Genomic DNA, 25,121 nt, shown 5'->3' with positions numbered 1-25,121 from the left:
AGAGACTGATTCTACAATACTCGCAGCTATGGAGCTTTGCGGATATTAAAACGGCACCAGCGGAATTGTTCGTTCGATATCGTTTAAGCAAGCCAGTTGGTGGTATTCGCATCTTGTCCCTTTAGACGGCTATATATGTACTTTATATCAGCCCTTGCAGATAAAGAACCTTGATGATACCTATAGGGTTCGACCTCCACAAATACCCTTTGAAAAGACACACCACAGCCAAATATTTAGACCTCTTTCAAATATCTTATGACATATGCGTGTAGGTACCTAGATAGTGCCTACCATGTAGAAATGTAAACATTGGGCTTTTTTGGAAGGAGTGTGTACAATTAAAATCGACCTTTGTCAAACAAAACAGAATCCTTTATATCCTTCATATACCATATCAACCACTACTAAAACCTATAGGTCAAAAGTTCCTAGACCCGTCTTCTCTATCATTGAGGTAAAACCGAACATTCGGGAACTGAGCGTCTAGATATTCTATGGTAAGAGATAACCTAGAAGGTCGTATAGATAATACACGACAATATAAGACGCTCCTCTTAGTAAGTCAGATCAAACTAACTACTAAGGGATATATTATGACCTAACTTCATAGACGTCTACTTGTCTCACAAGATAACCATGAGATATTCCTAACGATCGCCTCCTATAAGCCTGAGTACGTCCAGCGCCTCAAACGCCAACTTTCTGAAACCTTAAGTTGACCATCATGATGGTCAGCAAAACTATTCCTCTCACAAACTCCCAACCAGACGGCCCGAGCGAACGAAGCAGGTAGTCGAAATTATGATTCTGACAATGCCGAAAGATTTTGGTGAAAGTGCGGAATAAAGCGCCAAACCACCTTCGGATACAGTTGATTGAACCTCTATTATGGGGCCAGCCCCAAGGAAGAAGAGTCCGCAGAACAGTAACGCAGTTGGAAGAGGCGGTGACAAAAAGCCCTCGTGGAATTCTAAGAGAGATCGCCTCCGCTTCAGTGTGCCGATTGTCTAACGATGCGATCAAGAACTTGGGCCTCACAGACAGGCAGGACAAGTGCCTCCCGTTACTCGAAACGGGATGCAGTGACCGCTGTGGTTCGTCAGTCCTGCTGGCGACGAGCTCCCTAGCTCCACAAATGTTGAAAAGAGTATGGAGATTGGAATACATTTGCAGGAGACTAAAAAGCTTGCACAATGGATATCAATGATTTGTGTATCAAAACTTCTGGTAACGCTAAAAAGAGAACAAGAAATCATGAATATAGACTCTGAAGTAACGGCAAATGCCTAGTCCCACATAGAAACCAGGACGGTCTTAATCCTCCTCCATCTTCGCAAGTCCACCACGGCTACGCCGAATGCGTTCATCCAGAGTATCCTCCTGTACTCGCTTATTGACATCAGACATGAACCTGCCCCGGTCTGAACGCTGCCGATCGTCAGCCTCCCGCTGCTCTTCCTCCTTGACAGAGATCTCCGTGATTCGCCGGAGTCGCTCTGATTCGATTTCTGCGGCGTTGTTTTGCATCTCTGCCAACTTGTGACGACGTTCTTCTTCCAGTTCCTTAGGGTCGGGCTTGTTTGTTGGGGCACGGGTCGAGGGTGGCCCCATGGCCCGGCCAGAGTCACGCCGATTATTGTATTCGCGCCGGGGGAAGTCACGGCGGCGATCTTCGTCAGCGACGGGGCGTTCTTTGCGATCACTAGATGGGCGAGGAGATCGGGAGTTCCGGGCTGGTGAGCGGTCTCGCCCACCTCTGTCTTCGCGATCTTGGTGTCGGCTAGAGTGGGGCTCTCTCTTGTCTTGGTAGTCGCGACGGTCTCGGCCGCGGTCCCTATCGCCCCGGCGAGATCGGTTCTCATCGCTCCTTCGGTCACGGTTGTCTGGGCGGTATTCGTCGTCGCGACGTTCACGATCACCTCGGTGTCTGCGGGAAGATCGATCAGGCGAACCGGGTGATCTAGATCGGTGTCGGCGAGGTGAAGATCTTCGGTGGTGGCGGTCATGGCGGTCATCACCCGCATCACCACTATAGCGTCTGCGCTTTGAGTCGTGGGTACGATGGCGACGGTCACGATCCTTTCCCCGATCGCGATCTCCGCGTTCCTTCTCTCTTTCCTTGCGTCTGAGAGTCTCTTTCACCATCGCCTCATAAGCCGCCTGTTCTCTCTTCTTCACTTCGAGTAGCGGGTCCGCCATAACCTTCGACATGGTATCGCGCGCCGAGACAATAGACGGGCCGGCCGCGGCACCATTTCCCACCACCTCCGAACCCTTCGCCAGCTTCTTGGTGTCAGGGTCGTTCTTCAGGAGAACTCCATCGATGCGTCGCTTTCCCAACAGATATCCCTCCATCTCCTCCGAGTAGTGCCCGGTCTCAGTGGAGGGTGCCTGGTACATCCAGTCGACACGGCGGTGTTGCTTTGTCTTTCCGGAGGCTTCTTGGAGGCGCTGGATCTCCTCCATCTGGCGCTCCTCCTCTCGTTCACGTTGTAGTTGCGCGATCTGTTTGCGCTCGTCGAGAGCGCGCTTCTCTTCCAGCCATACGCGCTCCTGATTCTTGATCAAGCCTGGGTGCCATGACCTGGTTGGGCGGTTAGTGTTATGCTTTTCTCTTAGGGTAGATATTGAAGCCGGCACTCGGTACTTACTTCTTCAGGTTCAGATCTCCACCCATGATGCTTGTAGATTCGAAGAATAAAAAGAAAAAAAAGTTGGTATGAGTAAGTTGCTGTCCGAAGGTCCACGGGCAGATCCAAAGCTCAATCGCCACCGATCACGTGATCTCATACGAGAACTGAGTTACACTTTTTAATATGGAATTGGTTAGGTGAATACGTTGAATAAAATGTAATAATAAAATGGGGATGTTCTCTTATTCTCTTGTGAATCGCAAAAGGGTCATGCCGAGATATCCATACGACCTCAAACAACTACCAAGGGCGCTGAAGCAACCATAAACCAGAAGCATTAGAGGTGTAGTAGAAGAAGTTAGAAATAAGAACGAGAAAACAGCAAATGACAGGGGTTAACTCTAAATACAAGGTGAGGAATCGAAACAAAACGCATCATATCATATCATCATCGCCATAGAACTCCAAGAGCAAAGCCAGATCACCAGAAACTACACCATCCAATCCAGTGTTGACAGATATTCTCAACATTGGTTGCCTGCGCAATGAGCTTGTCCACCTGGTCGCTGACACTCAGCTCTTCGTTATTTCTGAAGTCTCGTCCAGTGAGCTTCTCCTTGACTCGGGCGAGAACCTGGAGAGCACGGGCATTCTGTGCCTCTCGGGCTTCTTGTGGAACACCTTCCGGAGCATCGAGGATACCACCTTCAAGCATGGATGGGCGGCGGCGACGGGAGAAATCGCCCGGTGGCTGGGCGCCGGGTTCGAAATTGACACCGTCCATGATGGACTGGCGGCGATCCGCGGTGAGAGACACTCGCTCGGGGGACTCTTGTGTACCCAGACGCCAGTTGATTAGAGGGTCGTGGATGAACTAGAAAAAAGTTAGTGGGTGTGGTTCGAGAACTTCAGGAAATCAGGTCACTTACAGCCTCCAAAACCGCCATCAGGGAATCCTTATGCTCTCGTAGAACACGCATGACAGCCTCGCAAGTGATGCGGTAGCTACCCTCAATGTTGCTCACTTCCATGGCGAATGTCAACATACGAGTAAGTCGGAACGGAACTCGCTCCGGGTACTTCTCTCGGTGCATTGCGATCTCGAAACAATCACCAAAGTCGATATGAACCACACGGCCATTACCACGATCCAGCAACAAGTTCGATGGATGTCTGTCTCCCAGACCAAGGATGTAGCCGACCATAGACATAACACCGAGCGATCGGGTGTAGTTCGTACGGCGTTCGAGCCACGCCTCAGAGCTCTTGCTCTTGAGCCATAGCACCCGGTACAGATCTTTGCCGGTCGTGTTGTCCATAGCGTAACCGAAGACTTCGACCTTCTGCATGAGAGTAAGGCTATCATAGTCGGGTGCCATTTGAAGCATGATCCGGTGCTCGATGTTGAGGAGAATCCGACGGCTTTCACGGTATTCCTTGATCAAGGCATGCAATGTATCACTGTTGGACACCCATCCTAGTAGACCAGAGCTCTGAGACAATGGAATAGCAGGGAAGCGCTGAACCGACAAGTGTCGCTTGAAACTCTCGCTATCGTTATCCAACAAGGTATTGCACAAGCCGAAAAGTTGCATGACTCGCTCATCTTGTCGGATATCTTCATGACCCTTGACAAGGTACATGTAAGAGCTTCCGTTGCTGCCCTTTAGCGTCATACGACGCGGTCGTTTCTTTGTCTGCAAGACATGCAGTATCGGGTCAAAGCTCATGATTCGAATGACTGGCTTACCACTCTGGTATGTTCCGGGGACGGCAAGGTCAAGATCTGAGCAATCCTTGAGTCGAGGAGACACGTATTTGAGGTCAAGAGTCGATAGCTGTGGCAGTTGTCGGCTGATCTTGCGGAATACAGTGTAATACAAGTCCCAAGCTTGATTGAGATCGCCGATTTCCTCCGATTCGCGATACATCATGCAGTAGTGCTTAGCTTCAGCCAGATCACGACCGAAAGCTTGCGCAAATGACACCTCACGAAGGGTCTCAGCGCCCTTGTCTAACATATCATGGAAGGGGGCAAGTGTTGAGAACATGCCTTCAACATTGTGATCGCCGAAATAGAGACGAGAGGCTTCTTCCAGACCTTCATGCCAGAGCTCATGCCACAAGACCGCAACTCGGATAAGCTCATGACTCACAAGATCTGCTTGCTCGACAAGCTTGGCGCTATGTTGCCGCATACTTTCCATGATGTTGGTAGCAGATTGAGAGCGTCGAGTCACGTTCGATTTCATTGCCACTGTCAGTGGATACACAAGGGCTTGAGGATGCGCTTTGCCAACCTCTGCAAGCAACCTATGAACCGCACCCCGGACCCTAATATTAGGCTGATTGATTCGAGCGATCAGTTGCGGAGTAACAGCAAGCCAAGTATCAATATTGACAGAAGTAAATCCTTCCGTGACGACAGTATTCACCTCATGATCTCCGCCATGATTGAACCACAGAGTGAGTAATCTTAAGGTGTCTTGCAACGAAGATGTCAAGGACAAAGCGATGGAGCGAATGAATCCGCGAATGGCAGGAATCACATGTTCTGTAACGATATGAGGAGGAACCGGCGAAGGCAGGCCCTCACGGTTAGCCTGGTTGGAAATCGTTGTAACGACTTCGAAGTTTGCAAGTGCCCAGGAATGCCACGCCTTGTATGAATCGCGGTTGTATTGGGTCGCCGCCGAATAGGCGTTGAGAACCTCTCGAACGTGTTCTGGCCTCCAATCACCCCTCTGTAGAGTTGTCTGCCACTCTCCCTGCCTAAGATAGCTCTTGGAGAGAAGTTTTCTGAATTTGTTGGCGTCACCAATCCGTTCATTCAGGCTGATAGCATCTGGGTGGTTCTGATCGACGACCCCATTGACTCCATTCGCGCCATGATGATCAGCATTTGATACCATGAGTGTGTTGTATCTAGAAAAATCATCGGTCAGACCAGAGGTAAACTCCTTCATCATTTCAAGAGATTCTAGTTGATGACCATTTGCCCAACTGAATTTCAGCCTGGCGTATGTGACTTCGGGTGGTGCGACAGTGCGCGTGCCACTGGCATCGGACACCACTGTCTCTAGAGATGCAAGGGACCGTTCCGCAAGACCCATGCGATTGGACTTGCGACAAAGATTGGCGAACTTGATGGACATATCAAGATTCTCACGTGGGGCAGTGACAAGAGCTCTGACCTTGAGCATACGCTGCCACACTTCCACGTTTTGCTGGCATCCAAGCAATCTTTGATTCCAAGTTTTACGCATGGCATCTTGCTTTTCAGGGTCGCCGATGTTTTGCTTGTATGTGATGATCTCTTCCAGCTCAGCGAGCATCTGGACCCGGACAACGACATTGTAGGCACGATTGTATGACTCTCCGAGAAGAGCAGACAATTCAGTGTCGAGACCATTGCGAGCCTTCTCAATGTACATGTTGGCCTCTTCAAATTGGTTGCGATGGATTGCCAGAATGGCACCGAAGAATGAGCGGTCCGGAGACTGCTCTTTCATGACACCAAGGTAAGAGTCCATCAACTCCCACTGGCCCCGACCCCAGGCAGCGGCAGCGGCAAGAGGTGCAATAGCTCGGCGATGCTCCAGTGATGCTTGGTTCCACTTTTCTTGAGCGAGGTCCGAGAGAACCTTCCACTCGCCAAGAGCGTGCAAACAGCGCATCTTACCCATCGTGATACCAAATGAGTCTGGATCCGTCTTCTCGCGTCGCTTGTAAGCAGCAAGGGCTTCGTCCCACCGTTGAAGCTTCTCGAACCATGTTTCCTTGAGCTCCACATCGCGATACGCCTGCGCTTTGCGAAGGATACCAATAGCAGCGTCGGACTGCTGAAGCTGGTTGTTAATGGTAATCAAGGCTTCAACCGCACCCGAGTTCTGATCTTGCTCGAACTCGAGCTCTTTGTAGTGAAGAGCTTTAGCAAAAGCATGGCACTTTGCAGCATACTTCCCAAGAGTGCGGATGTCGATGGGAAGAGCCTTGTCATCGTGCTCCATGAATTCGGCCAGATTGAGGAGAATTTGCAAAATCTCTGGGGAGATGTTGGGAGAAGTAAGTGCCTTTTCAATTGAGCGGACGAGCTCTTCTTGGTATTGATCATACAACTCAGTCCAGCACGAGACGAAAGCAGCATTGAAAAGGTCCCTTGAGAGCGGCTGGTAGATTCCGGCCAAACTAGCACATGCACGCAATGCCGGGGATGGGGATTCCTTCAACAGCTCAATGCTGAATCGGCGTATCCATTCCTGCCAATCCTCACGGGTGGACTTTTGGGAAGCATCCCACGCGTTCTTGAGATGTTGCTGGTTGACAACAATCTTCTTTTGTCCAATTTCGGAAAAGTTGGTGTCATCGGTGGGGAAAGAATAAACCTCTTCTGGGTTGAGGTCCTGCGGGAGTGGGTCGCCCTTCTGGAGTTTCGTCACCAGGATTTGGTAGTTGACATGCGTGATCTGATTGGTTTTCAGGACCTTGTTTAGAAGATGAATGTAATGCGTGAAGTCCTGTCCGAGCTGGAAAATGAGAGCACAAATGCAGTCCATGGCAGCTTGACGCAACACACGATCACCGCTAGCCACGACCCGTGACAGGGAATGAACCATTAGGGATGCAAAGTCAGAGACATTGACTTGCCGCGATAGCTTTGTCAAGCTATCGATAGCGGATTTGCGGATGCTCTGAGGATTCTGTGGCCGATCAAACAGACGAACAATGGAAGGAATGATGAGATGCATGTATTCCTCTCCGCTTGTGCCGAAAATCAAAAGAGCATGAAGAATCTTCTCGGAGGGCTGTCGGCGAGGCGAGGTGTCTTTATCAAGTGTATCGAGCATCAAAGGGATCAGGCCAGCAAGATACTTCCTGAATTCTCCTTCCAATGACCTAGCAATCGCCTCGACCAAGGATATAATCGTACCCTGGATTTGATACGAAGCGTCCCAGAAATCCCTAATGACCTCGATTATCTCTGGCAAGAAAGTGCGAATATGCTGTCGCACGATATTCACCAGGATTGCCATCTGGTTGAAATAGGACTCAAGCCGGCTAGCAGGAGCGCTTCTGATAACCAAGATGAACCCTGGAATGATTTGTCCAAGGAATGGGACACACTTCAAGCCCAGAGTCTTGAAAATTGTGACGATGGCATCAATGACAGCTGAGTGATATTGCGCCAGGGAGTTTTCTCGCAGAATGTTCTGCATCAAAGTATGGATGACCACCGTGGGATAATACTCCTCATTGGAGGGGGTGAGACCCTGCATAATGAGGGCAACATCAGAAACATTCTGTATTTCGTTGATATGGTGTACATCAGGTTCAATCTCGCTGATCTGTTGGTACTTGTAGGGATCGAGGGCACCGAGGACTCCGAGAAGCTTGATGGTCTCCTTGCGGAGAGAGCCTGTCTGTTCCGTTTTGATGATATTGATGAGCACGGCGAGAAGATGGGGGTATTCCATGTATGGCTCGATAACGTAGCCTGAATTGCTGGCCAACTGTCCCAATGTCCGAAGCGCAGCTTCACGTTTGTTATGCGACGAGAGGTCCTGGAGTGAGTCCAAAATAATTGGCATAATCTGCGGCAGATATTGTCTCATCTCATGGCCGCCGACATTGGCGAGCTCACCGACAGCCTTCAAAGTAGTGGCAGCAACGCCGGGATTAATGTCTGTTGATTTGGGCAACAATGCGGTCACCATGGGATCAACATATGACCTGATCAATTTCGTCGCGTTGGAGACAAACAAGCTGATGAGTTGAGCTGTTTCCTCCTTTTGGCGGGCGGTATTCGCGAAGCCAAGGCCAGTGAGAAGATTGACCAGCAGTTTTCGCAGTGGCGGGAAGACATAAGCAGGGTTAACGCTGGATAGTCGACCGATAATGCAGATCGCGGCTTCTTTGACATCAAAAACCTCATCATTGACTGCTAAGAACAAACATCGAATATTCTCTGGTCGTGCCAAGTGCCGATCAAATTTGCGGTCCAACGACCACAAAACGGTGCGTCGGATTTCAGGGTCAGGGTCTCCGATACCTACAGTCAAGAGCTTGTCAATAACCTCGCTGACAACTTGAATGGAGTGTCCGCTGGTTTGGTTGATGATTGGATCATGAACGAACAGCTGACAGCATGTAAGAGCTGACGCTTTTCGAATTTCGGGGTTATCATTTTCCACGTAGTTGATAGCAACATCACGCACGAACTCGTTTAGTATGTGCCCAGAGAAGTCAAAGCTGCCCAATGTGTGAAGTGCTAATGCAATATCAGAATCAGAGTGAAGCTCATGGGGTGCAAAGTCTTTTGCGAATGATGGCATGGGAGGTAGTCGGTTTTCAGGACATCCGAGGGGCCGGAATGGCGTTCCACAAAGGATGATACTGAGCATATCAAGAAGCTTTTCCTGGATCATGGGTTTGATGGGAGGAATATAATGGGCCATGTCGACCAGAGCCTGTGTTAATGATTTGCTCAGCCCGCAGGCAAAAATGGGATCCAGAAGAGCCTCCATGTATTTGCTGAGCGCCTGTCCCACTGCGAGGGACAGCATGCTGATGCACTCAAACATTGGCGCCTCGTTAACTCCCGACCGATTCCTTGCCTTCATTGCAAGCCCCTCTCGAATGTAGATAATGATGCCATCGAGATATTGGCCGATAGCGGTGCCCACTGCATTGGCAATCTTTCCAATGGCAATGAACGCGGAGTTCCTCTCTTTGTCTCTCTTGAGTTGTGCTTGGAGGTAGACCATGAATTTGTGTAGATAGATCTCAGTGAAATCGGTGGGGGCATAGGAGGCGAGAATGGGGATGGTGAGGACGACTTCGGTGCGAATCTTCGGGTCACGATGGTCCTTGAGACGGAGGATGATTTCGCAAGCATTCCGATAGTGTTCTTTCATGAACATTGTGCCCTTCAAGATCAACTCTTTGATGATCAAAATGGAGCCATGGATCCAATCAATGTTATGGGACTTCAAGCCCAGAAGTGCTTCATCGTGTATCCGTGCAAACCATGATTGACGGACTTGAGAATCACGAGCCACGATTATTTCAAAGCATTCGCCGACTGCCTCGGCCGCAGTCTCACGTATGAGGACTTTCGGGTCTCGAAGAGCAACCCAGACTAGCTCAAAGACCTGTGGAACGAAGCCGTAGAGGAGTGTTGGTGAGCCCTTGGCCAGTTCCCGGATCACAAGCACTGCTGCAAACCGCCGACTTTCCTGACGCTCCGATTGTAACCATTCTAATGCAGATTGTATTTCGCTTTCTACCAGTTCTGCGGTTAGAGCCCCGCCGGGCTTCGCGAGGCGGCCCAGCGATCGGGCCGCATACACCAGGACCACGTTATCATTGCTGCGAAGGGCGCTGCGCAAGTAACTAGCAAATCTCGTCGTTTTCTGAGCCGCATCGACTCCGTCAAAGTCAATGAGCCGATCGAGTGCTAACAAGCCACCGATTCTTTCGTTTGCGTCGCTACCGTTGACCACGAGTTGGGCGATACGTTGGCTAACGGCGTTGTAAAATTCCACGAACTTCTCCGCTGGCCAATCTGCAGAAGGAGATATGTCAGCTAGTTAGAGGTCTCAGAGTTCAGCCGTTAATACCTCTAGACACGGATAGGACATTATCATAGAGCTCGTAGGCAGCTCTGGCCCTGGCCTCCTCATTCTTTGACTTGAGCTCCACGAATAACCTTTGGGTCACGTCTGTGATTGCACCTGCTTGGGCCATATTTGCGAATCACACCCCAGGGTGGACATTGGAATACAAGGTCTAGGCCATAAAATAGAAACACGCAGAGCGCATAAAGTTGGATGGTAGAGGGAGGGTCATGTGTGAGGCTTGGAGAAGGTCGAGGGGTGCACGGGCCAAGTTTGGAGTTCCCGACTCGGTGCGACCCTGACACCCTCGACCATCTAGGTACCTAGGTACCTAGGTACCTAGGTACAACCACTCGATAAGTAATCACTACATACTATCTTGATATTTATTTTAACATTGGTGCTCAGTATACTGCAGATAATCCCTGGTTTTTGAATGTCATTCAAATTCTGGTGTGTCTGAGAAGTCATATTATCCTCAAAGCCAAATACGTCACCCAAAGCATCCGTTGGCAGTGATAATTCGGTAGTCTAACATTTGTGCGTGCACCATATCGATCATATAAAAAGACATCCAAAAAGACATTGCAGTGCTTATCCTAAAAATATAACGTTAAAACCAAAGGCCGTATAAGCGGCCGACTTTTTTGTTTCGCATCATTGGGATTTCCACGGGGCTTGAAGCACACAGGTTTGATTGCATCTATAAGTGTGATAAGGCCTTGTCCCGTCTTTTTGCTAAGATGAATTCACCCTCGCTCTAGGACAAGTTTTTTGGTGCTTCGTATTTGCGAATAAATTCACTTAATATCACGCTTCTAGCATATCCTAGAAAGCTTTGTAGATATGGGGTTAACATGAACAGCCGTATAGCTAGCTGTAGTAGCTAGCATACAATATGGGAGGATTGCTGAGGATGTCCAGTGGAAGATGCAGCCTGTAAAATACGAGAGAATGTAACGGAAGCTAGCATGAAGATATCCAATACAGGGCATCGATGCCAGCATCTAATATAGTTAACTATTTCCCAGGACTTGAATCCAGAAACGCTAAGCAAGTTTGAAGCATCGAACTATAACCGAAATCACTTGGTATTTCTTTTTGCATAGTCCATTTAGGTATAACATTTCATTACTTGCCAAGAACTATGTAGAGCATGCTTCCACCGTCAAAACCGAGAATGTAAGCAGCCTAGGTGCTACTCCCATTGGGTTGAATTGGGCCAATGATAAATAGATATTGTACGAGCATAGAGCATACTGCCTATATATGTACCTAGGTAGGGAGGTTGGGATTGAATCATGGCGGGCTCTATGAAAGTGTAAGGAGATAGGCTGAATGCCCCTAGGCCAGAGCCCTCTTCTCCGGAAGTCCGGATTTATCTGAACAACATTAACTCCTTTAAACACCGAGGGGTCTTGCATTTGTAATCGCTGGTCAAGCTTTCCAGACCGAAATAGGCCACTGCGGGGGATGACGGGATCGAGGGGAACCATAAAAGCCAACCTCCTCGCTCTTTTGCCTATCTATCCCAATTGAACAACTCATACATCTATAACTCCATAAATTATCTCTCACAATGGTTAAAGTTCTCTTGACTGGTATGTGGTTTTTATGTTCCCTCTAACCTAATCTAATTATCTGCTTTAGGAGGCAGTGGCTTCATCGCCGCCCATATTGTCGACATTCTGCTACAGCATGGGTATGATCTAGCCACATAAACATCACATATATATTATCGGTTGACAATCTACTCTAGTTTTGACACAGTTGTTACTGTCCGATCAGAGGAGAAGGGCAAACGGATTATTGAGGCTCACCCCGACGCGTCGAAGGAGAAACTCTCTTATGTGGTTGTCAAGGATGTAGCGAAGGATGGTGCATTTGACGACGTTAGTAGAATATTCTTCTCCTAACAAATACACAACTAACGGAAATACAACAGGCCGTCAAATCAAGCCCTCCCTTTGACTATGTTCTTCATACCGCATCTCCTTTCCATTTTAACGTTCAGGACCCCGTGAAAGACTTCCTTGACCCGGCCATCAAGGGAACGACCGGCATTCTAAAGGCAATCAAAGAATACGCCCCTACCGTGAAGCGAGTGGTAATCACGTCATCTTTCGCTGCTATTGTGAACGGCAAGCAGCACCCCAAGGTCTACAGTGAGAAAGAATGGAATCCGATAACATGGGAGGAGGCGATGGACCACTCACAAGTTTATCGTGGTAGCAAGGTAGGTGATATTTGACGGTCAGCCTGAGTAAATGCAAGCGCTAAGTCAGTTCCATATCAGACCTTTGCGGAGAAAGCAGCCTGGACCTTCGTCGAGAAGGAGAAGCCGAATTTCGATATTGCTACCATCAATCCACCACTGGTCTTTGGCCCGGTCGTTCATTATCTCAACTCTCTTGAGACTATTAACACCTCAAACCAGCGTCTGAGAAACCTCATCCAGGGTGAAATGAAGGAGAAAATAGCCCCAACGGGCAATTTCCTGTGGGTGGATGTGCGTGATGTCGCCCTTGCACATGTCAAAGCCATCGAAGTTCCCGAAGCAGGAGGGGAGAGATTCTTTGTCACCGCTGGCTTCTTCTCGAACAAGAAACTTGCAGATATTGCTCGCGAGACCCACCCCGAGTTAGAGTCCAAGCTGCCCCCTGCAGATGCTCCCAACGACTTCCCAGAAAACATTTTTGAGATTGACAACAATAAGTCGCAAAAGATCCTTGGACTAGAGTATCGCCCACTAAAGCAGACAGTGTCAGACACCATCGATTCTCTTCTAGCTGTTGGTGTCTAAACTCGGAGTTGCCTTGTTCATTTTATAGATCTAGATTGAGTTGATGGATACATTGTAGAAGAACACATCAAATATTCTTCTTTTACAACTACATATTTCAGAGTCATTTTAAGCAATAAATTTCATCAAGCGCCACCCGCATCTTACATATTATAATAAAGATAATTTACGTGGCAAAGATTGCCGAAGGGTCTTAGGTACATCGTATAGATACAAAACCGCGGGTTGGGTCGTTGTAGCGCACCGTACCGCTTTGGCCCGTGTTCTCCGGCCAACTTTTCTCGCGCCAGCTACGTCTCCAAGATCACATAGCCAATCCATTGAACAAGATGGCCTCCGCCAGGCTATCGCCAACGGCGAACTTGCTGCGAAATTCGCGTTTGTTCGCGCTCCCTAAAACCCTCAAGGGCCGCAATGACCAAATGTCGAGAGAATCCGACACCGCAACTCTGCCTTACCCCATTCGAGCCTCCATCGTTACACCGCAATCATCACTAGCCCGAGGCGATTGGGGATTGAAACGACCTTTACCGGCTAAGTCGACATCGGAGAAATCATCGAGACCTGTCGTGAGGGTGCACGCTCTCGATACCTATGAACATGTCACCGACTTCGAATCCGCCGCAGATCACACCGTGACCCTCGAGAAGTTCCAGGAGCTCCACATGCCTATGTCTCTCCCCTCCAAAGTCAATTACGCTACCAGTGTTGTACCAAGGCATCAAAGTCCGTTCGAAACGCACCTTGATAACACCGAGACCAGCCAGGGTCTCCAGGAACCTGGTGCTAAACAGTTCAGACACAGCGGTCCTTGGCTTGCTGGGCAGACGGAGGCAGAGTTCGCAGCGTACTTGAAGCAAGTGACTCGCAATAAGCCTGAGATCCTGCAGAAGCTTCGTGAACAGTTTGTCGCTAAGCGGTCTGCTGAGATTCGGAAACTGGCGCAGGATAATGGAGAGGACTTGGAGGCTCATCCCACAACTGTCACCGATGCGGAGTTCAATACCTACATTAAAACTCTGCGTAATGACCCATTCGCTCTCGGTCCTGTGGTCTTTGAACTGCTTGACCTGGCTTCCTCCCCTGCCGTTCCCAGCGAGCGTATCGGGCGCAAGTACTATCAATCCCCTGGAAGCAAGCTGTCCTCGTTTGAATACGCCGTCTCAGGCCCCCCGAAGACACACCCATCTGGCGGTCTGTCCTACACACGATCACACGCTCTGATTCACAACCATGCCCAGTTTGGCCCACAAGCCCACCAGCGCCCCGTGGAGGCTCGCATCTTGCGCCCTAAGGGCCGCTTTAAGGGACGCATGGCACGTGCCTTGGCAGGTATCGGTGGTATTGCTGTTGAAGATTTGAATGCCATGACCTTTGTGGAGCAAGGCACACCCCCGGTCTGACTTTCTTCGATGCATCCATCCCTGGCGGAGGTAAATACTGGGTCACTCCCATCCGGGCTTCGGTTGACTCCGATGGCCGTATTGGCCTTTCATCTTATCGCGCAAGTGCAACCGCCAAGGCTCCTTACGGAATCGAAGACTACCACAAGCCGACTACCTTAACCATCTCCGATGTTGCCACTGCCCCATCCCCGTTGGTCCCAAGACTGGACAGACAGCCATTCGGCCAGCCTCGGTTCCAGCATTCCGCGGAGAACCGGCCCCGGAGGCAACCCACGAGGGGGACAGAAGACGTTGCACGCAGCCTTCTCAATAACCTCAACTCTAGGTCATAGGGAAAAGTGAAGTGTGGGTGGATGTGCAAGGAATTGTACCATGTATGATAGATTTGGTGCTTGTGTAAAGCTACTTTCATTTTTCTCTTCTGACTATGTCATATAAATCGATGCATCAATATCAAGTTATTTTCACAGCGATCATTGCAAAGGCTCATTCTCCACCGAAGGGAGAATAACAAGACAAATAAGTTCGATAATCGTACACTTGAGGATGTACTTTTGATGTGTTTGGTACCTTCCTAAAATAGGCAAGCGTGATGTCGTAGAATATTACATAATCCAACAAGGAATTTCGTATCACGTGATTTATCGATTAGGGCCTAGGGCAAGGACCCGCACAGGACTAAGCGAAAGCCGACTCTCAAACTCATCCAAATCGGCACGACTACTCTCGATCTTTCGAACATTCATTCCGCCAGCCAACAACCGCCAAAATGGGTCGCGTCCGTACCAAGACAGTCAAGCGCTCCGCTAAGGTCATCATCGAGCGTTACTACCCCAAGTTGACCCTCGACTTCGAGACCAACAAGCGTATCTGTGATGAGATCGCCATCATTGCCTCCAAGCGTCTTCGCAACAAGGTGAGATTCTATACAATGGCACCAACAAATCGAGACCTCCAATTCTGACTCGGGAATTTGTTCTAGATCGCTGGTTACACTACCCACTTGATGAAGCGCATCCAGCGTGGTCCCGTCCGCGGTATCTCCTTCAAGCTTCAGGAGGAGGAGCGTGAGCGCAAGGATCAGTACGTTCCTGAGGTCTCCGCTCTCGACGTCTCCCAGACCGAGTCCGGTCAGCTCGACGTTGACGCCGACACCAAGGACCTTCTCAAGTCCATGGGCGTAAGTTTCCACTGCACACTACAATATCCTGGCATATATCTAATATATTTCTACAGTTCGACAACCTCAAGGTCAACGTTGTTGCCGTCAGCCAGCAGCAGCAGGCCGAGCGCCCCCGTCGTTTCGGTCCCCGCTAAATCCAGCGCCCGGAATAACGAAAAAAAAAGTTCATACCTGGCCTTCGGTCGACCCTTGGTGGTACCCAAATGTCTGTTCTGGCTGGCTTTTCGCTCGGCTAGCATGGTTTAGCTTAGTGTGGAAGGCTATTCCTGGATGAGGAATGAATAAACATGATTCTCTTTGAGAAAGGTGTCGCTGATTCTCCGAAAGGAGATGATGCTTGATTGCCAATTTTTTTCCCCTTCGTGTCTACCCATGAGTTAGCTCTCTCGGTTGGACTACGTAGGAGTTCTTGGACTGGGGGTAACCTCGGTCTAAAGAGACTCGAGACCTTTGGTGGTCTGAGTCATGTCTGGATTCATACCTACATGTTCTATGTGCGTATGAGTCCTGCTGGCCAGACTATAGCCATATATATGGTCTCTGCGTAGATTGTTCATTACTCATGTGTCAATGTCAAAATTGATCGGGTATTAAAAAGTAGAACGCCGAAAAGCCCCTTGGAAACCCCATAGCAACCTTGCTATATCAGATCTGATCGAGCAAATCTATGTCTCCATCTTGATCCACGTCTCGTCGCTCCCTGGGCACGTATCCTTCAATGGAACCGCCATTTGCATACTCCGGACGCATCTGTGGAGCGGCAGCAACCGGCTGAGAACCACGTTGATTCTCTCTGATATCGACGTGAACACGTCCATCCGGACGAATCAAGCTGGTATCGCCGCGTTCCAACGCAAGCTCCCGGGAACGATCGCGATTCCCAAGTCCCATGCTCTGCAAATCATCCACAACGGAAGAGACACTGCTAGTAGCCGCTGGTGCCTTCACACGCTTGGCGCGAGCTTCCTCGAGCAGTAGAATAGTCGTGCCCCGCGTGTCGGCCGCCCGTCGTTCCCACACAGGTTTCTCGGATAGCTGCACCCGGATCCAAAGCGCACGCTCTGCGCATGCATCTGAGCACCACTTTTCGACGCGGTCCTGGGAAACAATGTCCACACTGCGTCCGCGCCCTCCTGGGCCGCTTCCTTTGGGGCCGTATTTAAATTGGAACCCGCCTCGCGGGCCGGTGTCTTGCTTGCGATGCTTGTGCGGACATAGAGCGTATCCGCACAAGTCTTCGAAGTTTCGCTCCAGGATCAGATTGTCGTAGTCGCTGGGGCGGAATGGGGCTAGCGAGTATTTGAGTTTTGTGGTATCCTCTTGGGACGGTGAGGCAGGGTCTGCTGTCGGGGAGGAGGGGAGCTCGAGTAGCTCAAGGATGCGGTTTAGAATGACATCTTCGGCGTCTTTTTGGGTCTGAATCTGCTGCGCGTGTTCCAGAGCGACTTCGAGGTGCCGTTGGGTTGCACCGGGCCTACCTTCTAGGTATTTGTCTTGGTCTTCTTGTGTAGGATATAGGTATGAAGGTGGGGGTTGCTGGGCATTGACGGCGGCATATGTCTCGGGAAGAGAGGTCTTGAGAGGGTGGCTCGGCCCTTGCTGTGCCATGATGTAGAATGAATTGCGGCCCCTGAAAGGTAATTTGAATTTAAAATGGGTTGAGTTGTGAAGTGAGACGAAATAAAAAAAATAAAGTAAAAACAGCAGAATTCGGCTCAAAAGCGGAAGAGGCAAACCCCCGGATTGACCTCCAATGGGAGGAGGGACACTTCACTGCTGACGTAGGCTTTGGGCATCCAGTGTTTTTATAAGACATGTTATGGATGTTTTACGTATGGGACATAGCTCGTGCATATTGTATACTACTAGGTATTGTATATACTCGGTACAGTCTACATATGTTGAATATTTCTCTTCACCTGTATAAGTTGGACGACTTGTAGCCGTCCAGCTACCTAGCTGCATATGTACCAAGCTACCTAATATATCTCTCTTGAAAAGAAGTTAAACAGCTACATATATATAAAATCAATATAAAATCCCTTGATATTCGAACACGGGCATTTCCCCCCATGTGCGTGTTCCCTGGTTGATGTGTTAGCCGCCGATCGTCCAGTGGAGCCCATTTCCCTCATCCCGCCAAGTGACGACCACCTCACTACATCCTCTTCCCCTACTACTTTTTTGTCTTTCCGACCGTGTTCTTTTTCTTTCATCTTGCATCGAATCTTTGCTGGCCCTGGCTAGGGTGTTCGGTTCTCCACGCCGTAAGTGCTTCCGCAGTTTCCCCCCTCCCCCCTCATCTCCCCGTAGGCACCCACTTGACGTCCTTTTCATCTGAGCTGACACGCCTTCGTACCACAAAGGAATTGATTCGTTTCGCTTTAAATATCGCTACATGCTAAAGGCACTGAAGCTGGCGATTCGCTCTGTACAGATATTCTAGCGTCATTGCGTCACAGACTCGTTCAGCATTCCTCACTCCACACCGATTGTCTTAAAGTTTGAACATCGGTTTCGACTTGCCAGATGTCAGGTCCGCCCTTTACGGTCCGCTCGGTCTTCGAGTATGCTTCGGGCCACGATGACGACCTCAACTTCCCGATCGGTCAAATCCTGACCGTTACCGCCCTGGAGGACGACGATTGGTATTACGGTGAATACTCAGACGCCCGGGGGGCCAAGCAGGAGGGCATATTCCCGAAAAACTTCGTTGAGAAATATGAGCCTCCGGCCCCTCCGAGGCCATCTCGACCCAGACCCAAAAAGGAGCCCGAGCCGGCGCCAGTGGAGTCCCCCGTGGTCGAAAGTAAGCAGGCTGAGCCCGAGCCTGAGCCAGAGGTGCAACCCACGGAGGAAGATTATGAGGTTGTATCCCCGCAGCCACCTCAGCCACAGTCTCCTCCTTTACGTGCGAGCGCCCCTATAGCAGAAGTTGCATCCTCGCCTCCGCAGCCGGCAAAGGCGCCCGCTCCCGCCCCTCCCGTGGCCCCAACTGAACCCGCAGCCAAGGCATCCTCAAAACCTGCGCCTCCAGCTGTAGCGGAGAAGCCTTCGGGGTCGTCATTCAGGGATCGCATTGCTGCCTTCAACAAACCTGCAGCAGCACCAGTTACGCCATTCAAACCGGGTGGTTCCCAGCCATCCTTCATCAAGAAGCCTTTTGTCGCGCCGCCTCCTAGCCGGGACGCCTACAAGCCTCCACCAAGGGAACCTGCACCCAAGGTCTACAAAAGAGAGGAGGATCCCGATGTGAAGGAACAAATTGCCCGCGAGCCTCCAGTTTCTGAAAGCCGGCCTGCTCCCATTGAAGGCGGTGAAGAGGGAGCAGAGGACCAGCCCAAGCCAACTAGTCTGAAGGACCGAATTGCTTTGCTCCAGAAGCAGCAATTAGAGCAAGCTCAGCGTCATGCAGAAGCAGCTCAGAAGAAAGAAAAACCTTCCCGCCCTCCTAAGAAGTCGATGGATGAACCTGTGGCTCCCGCAGTCCTCGACGACGAACAGGAGTCTCCCTTTGTTGAAGAATCCTCGACTGCTCGGGATCCTAGTGTTGATACATTGAGGGCTGCGGCCCCTCCTCCACAGCCCCCTACCCCGTTCTCGCCCACCCAAGAAATCGCGAGTGATGCCAATGACGCCGACTACTCCGCTGCTGCAGACTCCGAGGATGCAGGCGAAACATCCACAAGTAAGGAGGATGAAGAAGATCAGCCTCAGCCTCGTCCAGTCTCTCAGCGTCAACCGTCGACTCGTGCAGTCGAGCAAACTGCCGAGGCAGATGTTGAAGACGAGGGCGATGCAGAGGAAGAGGAGGAAATGGATCCTGAAACCAGGCGTAGAATGGAACTGCGTGAGCGAATGGCCAAGATGAGCGGCGGAATGGGTATGATGGGTCTCTTCGGCCCGCCTGCCGGAGGTATGCCAGGCATGTCTGGCGCCGGTAGTGCTCGCAAGCCTAAGACTCCCGGCGAGTCAGAGAAGAGACTTGGAGAGCTCGAGCCTGAGCCCACTTCCCCTGCCAATGCGCCCCCAGTTCCTATGATCCCCCTTCCTGGAATGAACGTGGCTAGCAAGCCGACACCTTCTTCTACTGAAGTGGAGAAGGGAGAGGAGGAACCCTCGGCAACTCCGATCACGGAACAACACTCCGCACGCGAGGTGCCAGATGTCGAGGAGGTCATTCACGAAGGTGCACTGCCTCGTGCCTCTATTGACCGTCCGGTCCCGGCTCGCCCATCGCAAGGTAAGATATTCTCCAGCAGCCTAATGCATGGTTTCAATTTCTGATAGTCGCAGATCGTTCGGCACCTCCTCCGCCTCCTCGAGAGTCAAGACCCGTCCCGACTGTCCCAGGTGAGCCTCCGGCTTCCCCTCCGCCAGTTCCTGCAGGTAAGTACCCAGATCCTGAAACAAATTACTTGACTTGTGCGTTAACAATGATATACAGGCCGACCAGTTCCTCCTCCACCACGGCCCACAACTGCCGACAAGGGTGAAGAGTCTGATGATGAATTGTCGGTGCACACATCTAGTCTGTCGTTGAATACCTCGGCTGCTCCACCGGCTGTGTTTGCACCTGCGATACCTGATCAGATTGACTCTCGCCGTTCCTCAACATATGACCCCGTGCCCTCTACGGCTTCGACCCCTTCAGCTGAAAAGAGAGCTAGTCGGCTACCACCCCCTCTTCCAGTCAATCCGCCCATGCCACCATCGTCGCAGGGCCGCGCTCCCCCTCCCCCGCCTCCCGATCAGCTTCGTCGCCGATCTACCGCTGATAGTCGCACGAGTGCGTTATCCGCTCCTCGACAGGCTGGAGAAGAAGCCGAAGGAGAGGTGACTGAATATGATGGAGACTACGACACTGATATCGCATCGGGTGTGAAGCACAAGGATGCTCTGAAAGCTCACGAGCGTGATTCTAGCTTTGACGAGGGTATTATCACCGACGACCAGTCCATTCAGTCCCCGCGCAGCCCGCAGGAATCCCGGCATCCCCCACCTCCTCCACCCACGGCTCCCAGGGCAGTTCCGCCTCCACCTCCAAGCCAGCCGCCCCGGAATGCCCGTACTTCTATCGACACACCTAGGGGACCGCCGCCACCTCCGCCAAACAGAGAGCCAACCGGCGATGATGATGTTGAGTATGACCCTTTCAACTACTCCGCTCCCCGGCATGGTCTCCCCACATCTCCGCCCCTCCCGCTCGGTCGCCCAGAGGCTCCTCCTCCTTTTCCACCACAACAAGCGGCCGATGAATATGACGATCTGTATGATGCACCTCCAGTGCAGAGCCCGGTAAAGGAAAGACCGTCTGCCTTGAATGAGAAGCGTCTTTCACTGGCGCCTATGCCTCCCCAAAGCCAGGCTTCGGGTTTGCCATCCCCGTCCGCAGCCCGAACCCAGCGCGCATCTATGGATCTTCTAAGAAATCAGCCTAACCTTCGTCGGTCTATGGATGTTTCTCGCCCATCTATTGACCAAGGCTACATCGCCACCGATGTTGATTTCGCCACGTATACCCTCTGGTGGACTCAACCCAACACCCCGCCTCCAGCTTTCCAGAACCGCACTGATCTACTTTTCGAGGTCGAGGAGACTGCATCAACAAACCGCAGTGGCAAAACAACAGTCTCGAAGGATGTGTATATCCTGTTCATTGATTACTCTCAGACAGTCTTGAATGTCCAATTCGATTCGAAGAACCCCGCGGATGCTTCTTTCGAGCAGCGCCATGAACCCCCGCCACTCCCGCTTCGCCAGGACCAGCTCGAGCAGGCTCATATTCAGCTTGGAACCCGAATCTCGGAAGCCGTCAACTCTGTCCAAAACACTACTGTTGGAGACGGCACTCCGTTCGGACTGGTGCAGTACCTGCTCAACCCTCTTTCTGACGCGCTACTTCCCGTGGGGACCCGCGGATACGGTGCCTCGGTTTATTCAAACCTGGCCAATGCCTCTGTGTCTCAGAACGACGAAATCCGCGCCGGCGACATTGTCAGCTTCCGCAATGCCCGATTCCAGGGCCACCGCGGTACCATGCACCAGAAGTACAGCGCCGATGTTGGAAAGCCTGACCACGTCGGCATCGTGGTCGATTGGGATGGCACAAAGAAGAAGATCCGAGCCTGGGAGCAAGGCCGTGAGAGCAAGAAGGTCAAGATGGAGAGCTTCAAGCTCAACGATCTCCGTAGTGGTGAATGCAAGGTCTGGCGAGTGATGCCCCGTAGCTGGGTGGGCTGGGAAGCCAGTAGGTAACTGGACGAAAGGATCCTGGTTTGATAGTTCGACCTTTTTGTTGCAGTTATTGCGCTATGAGCAGATGACCCTTTTTTTTTGTGTTTTTGCTTGCCCCTTCTAGATTGGGTGGGATCATGTATGAATGAAAAGGAGCCTCCTTTCTCCCCTGTCGTCTATATTCTTCTCCCTTTTCTCTTCTGTTTTCCTGTCCTGCTCCCCTCTCGCGAATCATCTGGACTTGGTGTGGTAATGTGAGATGGGAAATTGTGGTCCCTGTTCGATGGAGACTTGAGCGAGCGTGCAGCTTTTCGTTTATTTTTGTCAATGGTACATGTCGCATAGTTCTATCCCGAGAAAACTATGAGATACTATTCTCGACTTTTCGGTCTATCTATCAGTTGTCGTAGCATCATTTGTAGATGACTCTCCAATGTTGGAAACTATTGTACATATATGGCTTCCTAGGCCAACCATGACAAAGATATATCTCTTAAGGGTGCCAGGTCCAATGAAACTTCACTACAATTGATAAAATTGCACTCCGTACTTCGTACGGACCACCGAATACATAGTAGTCAAGGTTTTACGGAGTAATTAGGGCCTACACGAGGATATAACATTGAGGGGGTTTCTAGGGCTAAGCCAATAGGCCCAATTCCTCTCATTTGTGTTCTAGAACCCAACGCCCCGTCTGAAATAAATTAATACTAGAGTTCTAGCGAGCTAAGAAAGTTTTCTCTAATTAACGGATCGAATTCAACGGACACCAAACCCAACTGCCGACTCCACCTACCAATCTGTACGGAGTACACCATAGCCCTCAGCCGAGTAAAACAGCGCCTCAAACTCGGTTCAAACCCACAATCAGGCACAGACCTACTCCGCGGATACGAAGATGTTGAGCATACAGAGTGCATGGCCCCGATATCTAAGACCAAAAATCACTACGGAGTATCCCGTAGGCAATGAGTGCATCCGCCTTGGTCATTCGACTTATCCTGGTAAATTCCATGCGCTTCATGAACACTGTCAAGAGACCGGGGGCTGCCCGCTGCCCCCGATCTCGGCAACCCCTCATGACCGACAAGGGAGGGGGGAGGAGGGGGCTCCAATTATAATGTTCGTTCCTTTTTTTTGTTGAGTTTCCACCGGTTTGATGTACCATATCAGTGGAAGCCCCTTGGATCTCCGGCTATTACTCCGGATATTGATATTCGCGATCGGTTCCTGGATTCCGAGCTGATCGCGAATATCAGATACCAGATTCATTTTCGTTAGCTTCTATGCGTTCTGGAAGTATACATCAATGCAAGGTGACATTATATTACCGGTGGTAGTGTATGGCACTTTATATTTAGGAATTTTGAGGCCAGTTGACACGTCCAATGTCGGAGATTTTGATTTTTTTTTAAAAAAGAAATGAAACCGAAATTGGCCACGAGGATTGGCCCCGCGGATTGCTCCGTTGGTTGAGACCCGGTTGGCGGATGCGTTCCGGTACGTTATCGATGTCTTTGGATGCTCCGTATGTTGTACATGGATTTATATTGGTGACATCAATCCAATCAAAACATTCTAGATCTCGTATTTATCGTCCACACCTAAAACTTGGAAGGATTTAAAAGGTGTGTCTTCAAATGTGTAACCAAAAAAAAAGAGACCGAAGCGTTAAATTACTATCCGTATTAGGACTAGTCAGGGGCACTACACCAACTAAAACCGGCTTACCGTTTCTTTTTTGGACTCTCTAGGGCTACCTAGGTAATAAGAATAATTAATCCATGGATGTCTAACTCTTTCTAGTCAGCCTCGGAAGTTTGAAAAGCTTGTAGGCGGGGCCTTCCCAAACGGCTGTCAAGCCTACCGGTCAAAACGCACCTAAAGACGCGCTAAAGAAGATTGCTCCTTTTTTTTACCGTTCTAGGCTTTGGGGCTGTTTGGTCGTTCTCCATTATCTCATAGGTTCCACCACACAGATCGGAGAAACTCTTTTTCAATATGAACAGACCTCTATCAAGAAATTGTTCTTGAATAAAGTGGAGATTACCTGGACTCTATCGTGGCATCTACCATGGTTCAGCTTGTCTCTGCAAACCTCGGGATCCACAAACCAATACGAAGTAGGAAGTCGGAAGTCCAACATACATAGCCTCATCAGATGCAGAGTCGAGTGGCACCATTGTCCTGCACGCTGCAAGAGCTCCTGCAGAGTCGGAACATTCATGAATTTCAGGTCTTGGCCTATTCTTATGTTATTATTGCATCACACTTAGTACCTTAGATTGTGGCTGAGTTGTCCTACGATGTACACGCCATTGTCCCTTTCTCAAACCAAGCCATAGTTTCAATATAATGCTCTATGGACATGTTGTAGATTATGATCGCGACGAATCTCCCACACATCTTCTAATTTTATTGCATATTGTAGTACAGAGTATGTATCGCATGTCTGATTAGCCTAAGTCGAGGATTGCAACCAATGAATTTCCCTTGCTGCCGGCTTCCTGCGAAGCAAGGAGTTTAATGGGTTATAGTGTGTGTGACTTAAACCTAGTACTCCGTACTTCTCGAACCTGATCTAAGAGATTGGACGGATGAACCACCGTGACCACCTTCCACATCAAAACCCTGCCCCGAACGGTGGAATGAAGTAATGGGGCGACGATCTTGGTGTTTCCCGTGTCCAGGCCCCCGGGACTCCTTAGCGAATAAGTGTTTTTCTTTGCCTTCATTACGGAGTCCCCGATGTCATAGAAAAAAAAAACCACAGCACATTCGGAGTACATACATCATCAACAAATTGCATGTTTCGAAAGGAATGGCCACATCGACCTATCCCGCAGTCGTTAGTGGCGTTCAGCCCCAGGTTCCACATTCCGGAAGCGAAGAAGAGATGGGAAGAGAGGGAAGAGAGGGGATGTGATCCTTAACATTTTATTTATATTTTACGCAAGGGGGTGAAATACATTACAGTAATTTTGCCAGATTGCTACTTGCCCTATATGGGGTGTCTGAACTGTTGGCCTAAGTAGCTGTACCATACCATACCTGCATCGGACCATGGATGCATCCTCGGGAAGCCCCTTGGGGCCTCTTGGACGCAGTATACAAAAGAGACTGAAACAGTAAATAAACAGAACATAGATTGTACATTTGTACATACAAGATAATTTAACCCTGAAGATAATATATTAAAAAAAACATAATCAGAATAAGAGCAAGAACATCATTGAACAG

General features: G+C 50.1%; 7 protein-coding genes across 7 annotated transcripts; 4 read left to right on the top strand and 3 right to left on the bottom strand.

The window, feature by feature from the left end:
• Positions 1-1,317: 1,317 nt before the first annotated feature.
• On the bottom strand, positions 1,318-2,680 carry cwc25 (U2-type spliceosomal complex subunit CWC25; the record flags this gene model as incomplete). Its single annotated transcript, XM_057284122.1, has 2 exons — positions 1,318-2,587; positions 2,655-2,680. 2 exons carry the CDS (start codon positions 2,678-2,680, stop codon positions 1,318-1,320), a joined length of 1,296 nt encoding a protein of 431 aa, XP_057130388.1.
• A 437-nt stretch (positions 2,681-3,117) lies between these two features.
• Positions 3,118-10,382, bottom strand: tor (putative TOR pathway phosphatidylinositol 3-kinase TorA; the record flags this gene model as incomplete). Its single annotated transcript, XM_057284121.1, has 3 exons — positions 3,118-3,510; positions 3,566-10,200; positions 10,256-10,382. 3 exons carry the CDS (start codon positions 10,380-10,382, stop codon positions 3,118-3,120), a joined length of 7,155 nt encoding a protein of 2,384 aa, XP_057130387.1.
• A 1,439-nt stretch (positions 10,383-11,821) lies between these two features.
• On the top strand, positions 11,822-13,190 carry N7471_011401 (SDR family oxidoreductase). The gene is made up of 5 exons (XM_057284120.1): positions 11,822-11,853; positions 11,903-11,954; positions 12,012-12,144; positions 12,198-12,488; positions 12,549-13,190. The coding sequence occupies exons 1-5, from the start codon at positions 11,832-11,834 to the stop codon at positions 13,053-13,055; spliced, it is 1,005 nt and encodes a 334-aa protein (XP_057130386.1). The 5' UTR covers positions 11,822-11,831; the 3' UTR covers positions 13,056-13,190.
• Positions 13,191-13,384: 194 nt separating this feature from the next.
• N7471_011400 (mitochondrial 37S ribosomal protein bS1m) lies at positions 13,385-14,458 on the top strand (the record flags this gene model as incomplete). The annotated part of the gene is made up of 1 exon (XM_057284119.1): positions 13,385-14,458. One exon carries the CDS (start codon positions 13,385-13,387, stop codon positions 14,456-14,458), a length of 1,074 nt encoding a protein of 357 aa, XP_057130385.1.
• Positions 14,459-15,230: 772 nt separating this feature from the next.
• N7471_011399 (40S ribosomal protein eS17) lies at positions 15,231-15,778 on the top strand (the record flags this gene model as incomplete). The annotated part of the gene is made up of 3 exons (XM_057284118.1): positions 15,231-15,377; positions 15,444-15,641; positions 15,698-15,778. 3 exons carry the CDS (start codon positions 15,231-15,233, stop codon positions 15,776-15,778), a joined length of 426 nt encoding a protein of 141 aa, XP_057130384.1.
• A 511-nt stretch (positions 15,779-16,289) lies between these two features.
• On the bottom strand, positions 16,290-17,252 carry N7471_011398 (Rtr1/RPAP2 family protein phosphatase; the record flags this gene model as incomplete). The annotated part of the gene is made up of 1 exon (XM_057284117.1): positions 16,290-17,252. The coding sequence occupies one exon, from the start codon at positions 17,250-17,252 to the stop codon at positions 16,290-16,292; it is 963 nt and encodes a 320-aa protein (XP_057130383.1).
• A 921-nt stretch (positions 17,253-18,173) lies between these two features.
• N7471_011397 (SH3 domain protein) lies at positions 18,174-21,902 on the top strand (the record flags this gene model as incomplete). The annotated part of the gene is made up of 3 exons (XM_057284116.1): positions 18,174-19,887; positions 19,941-20,033; positions 20,092-21,902. 3 exons carry the CDS (start codon positions 18,174-18,176, stop codon positions 21,900-21,902), a joined length of 3,618 nt encoding a protein of 1,205 aa, XP_057130382.1.
• Positions 21,903-25,121: the final 3,219 nt, after the last annotated feature.

This window comes from Penicillium samsonianum (genome assembly GCF_028829775.1).
Source record: "Penicillium samsonianum strain IBT 33392 chromosome Unknown utg000007l_segment0_segment0, whole genome shotgun sequence".
Classification (NCBI taxonomy): Eukaryota; Fungi; Ascomycota; class Eurotiomycetes; order Eurotiales; family Aspergillaceae; genus Penicillium; species Penicillium samsonianum.
Note: the sequence above shows the minus strand (reverse complement) of the source record. Positions and strands in the feature narration are given on the sequence as shown.

What these genes read in the sequence shown, in the direction of transcription:
- N7471_011401 (XM_057284120.1), top strand. Translation starts at nt 11,832, where the DNA reads ATGGTTAAAGTTCTCTTGACTG. An exon ending in AGGATGGTGCATTTGACGAC is followed by an intron (nt 12,145 to 12,197) that starts GTTAGTAGAATA and finishes GAAATACAACAG; the next exon opens with GCCGTCAAATCAAGCCCTCC. An exon ending in AAGTTTATCGTGGTAGCAAG is followed by an intron (nt 12,489 to 12,548) that starts GTAGGTGATATT and finishes GTTCCATATCAG; the next exon opens with ACCTTTGCGGAGAAAGCAGC.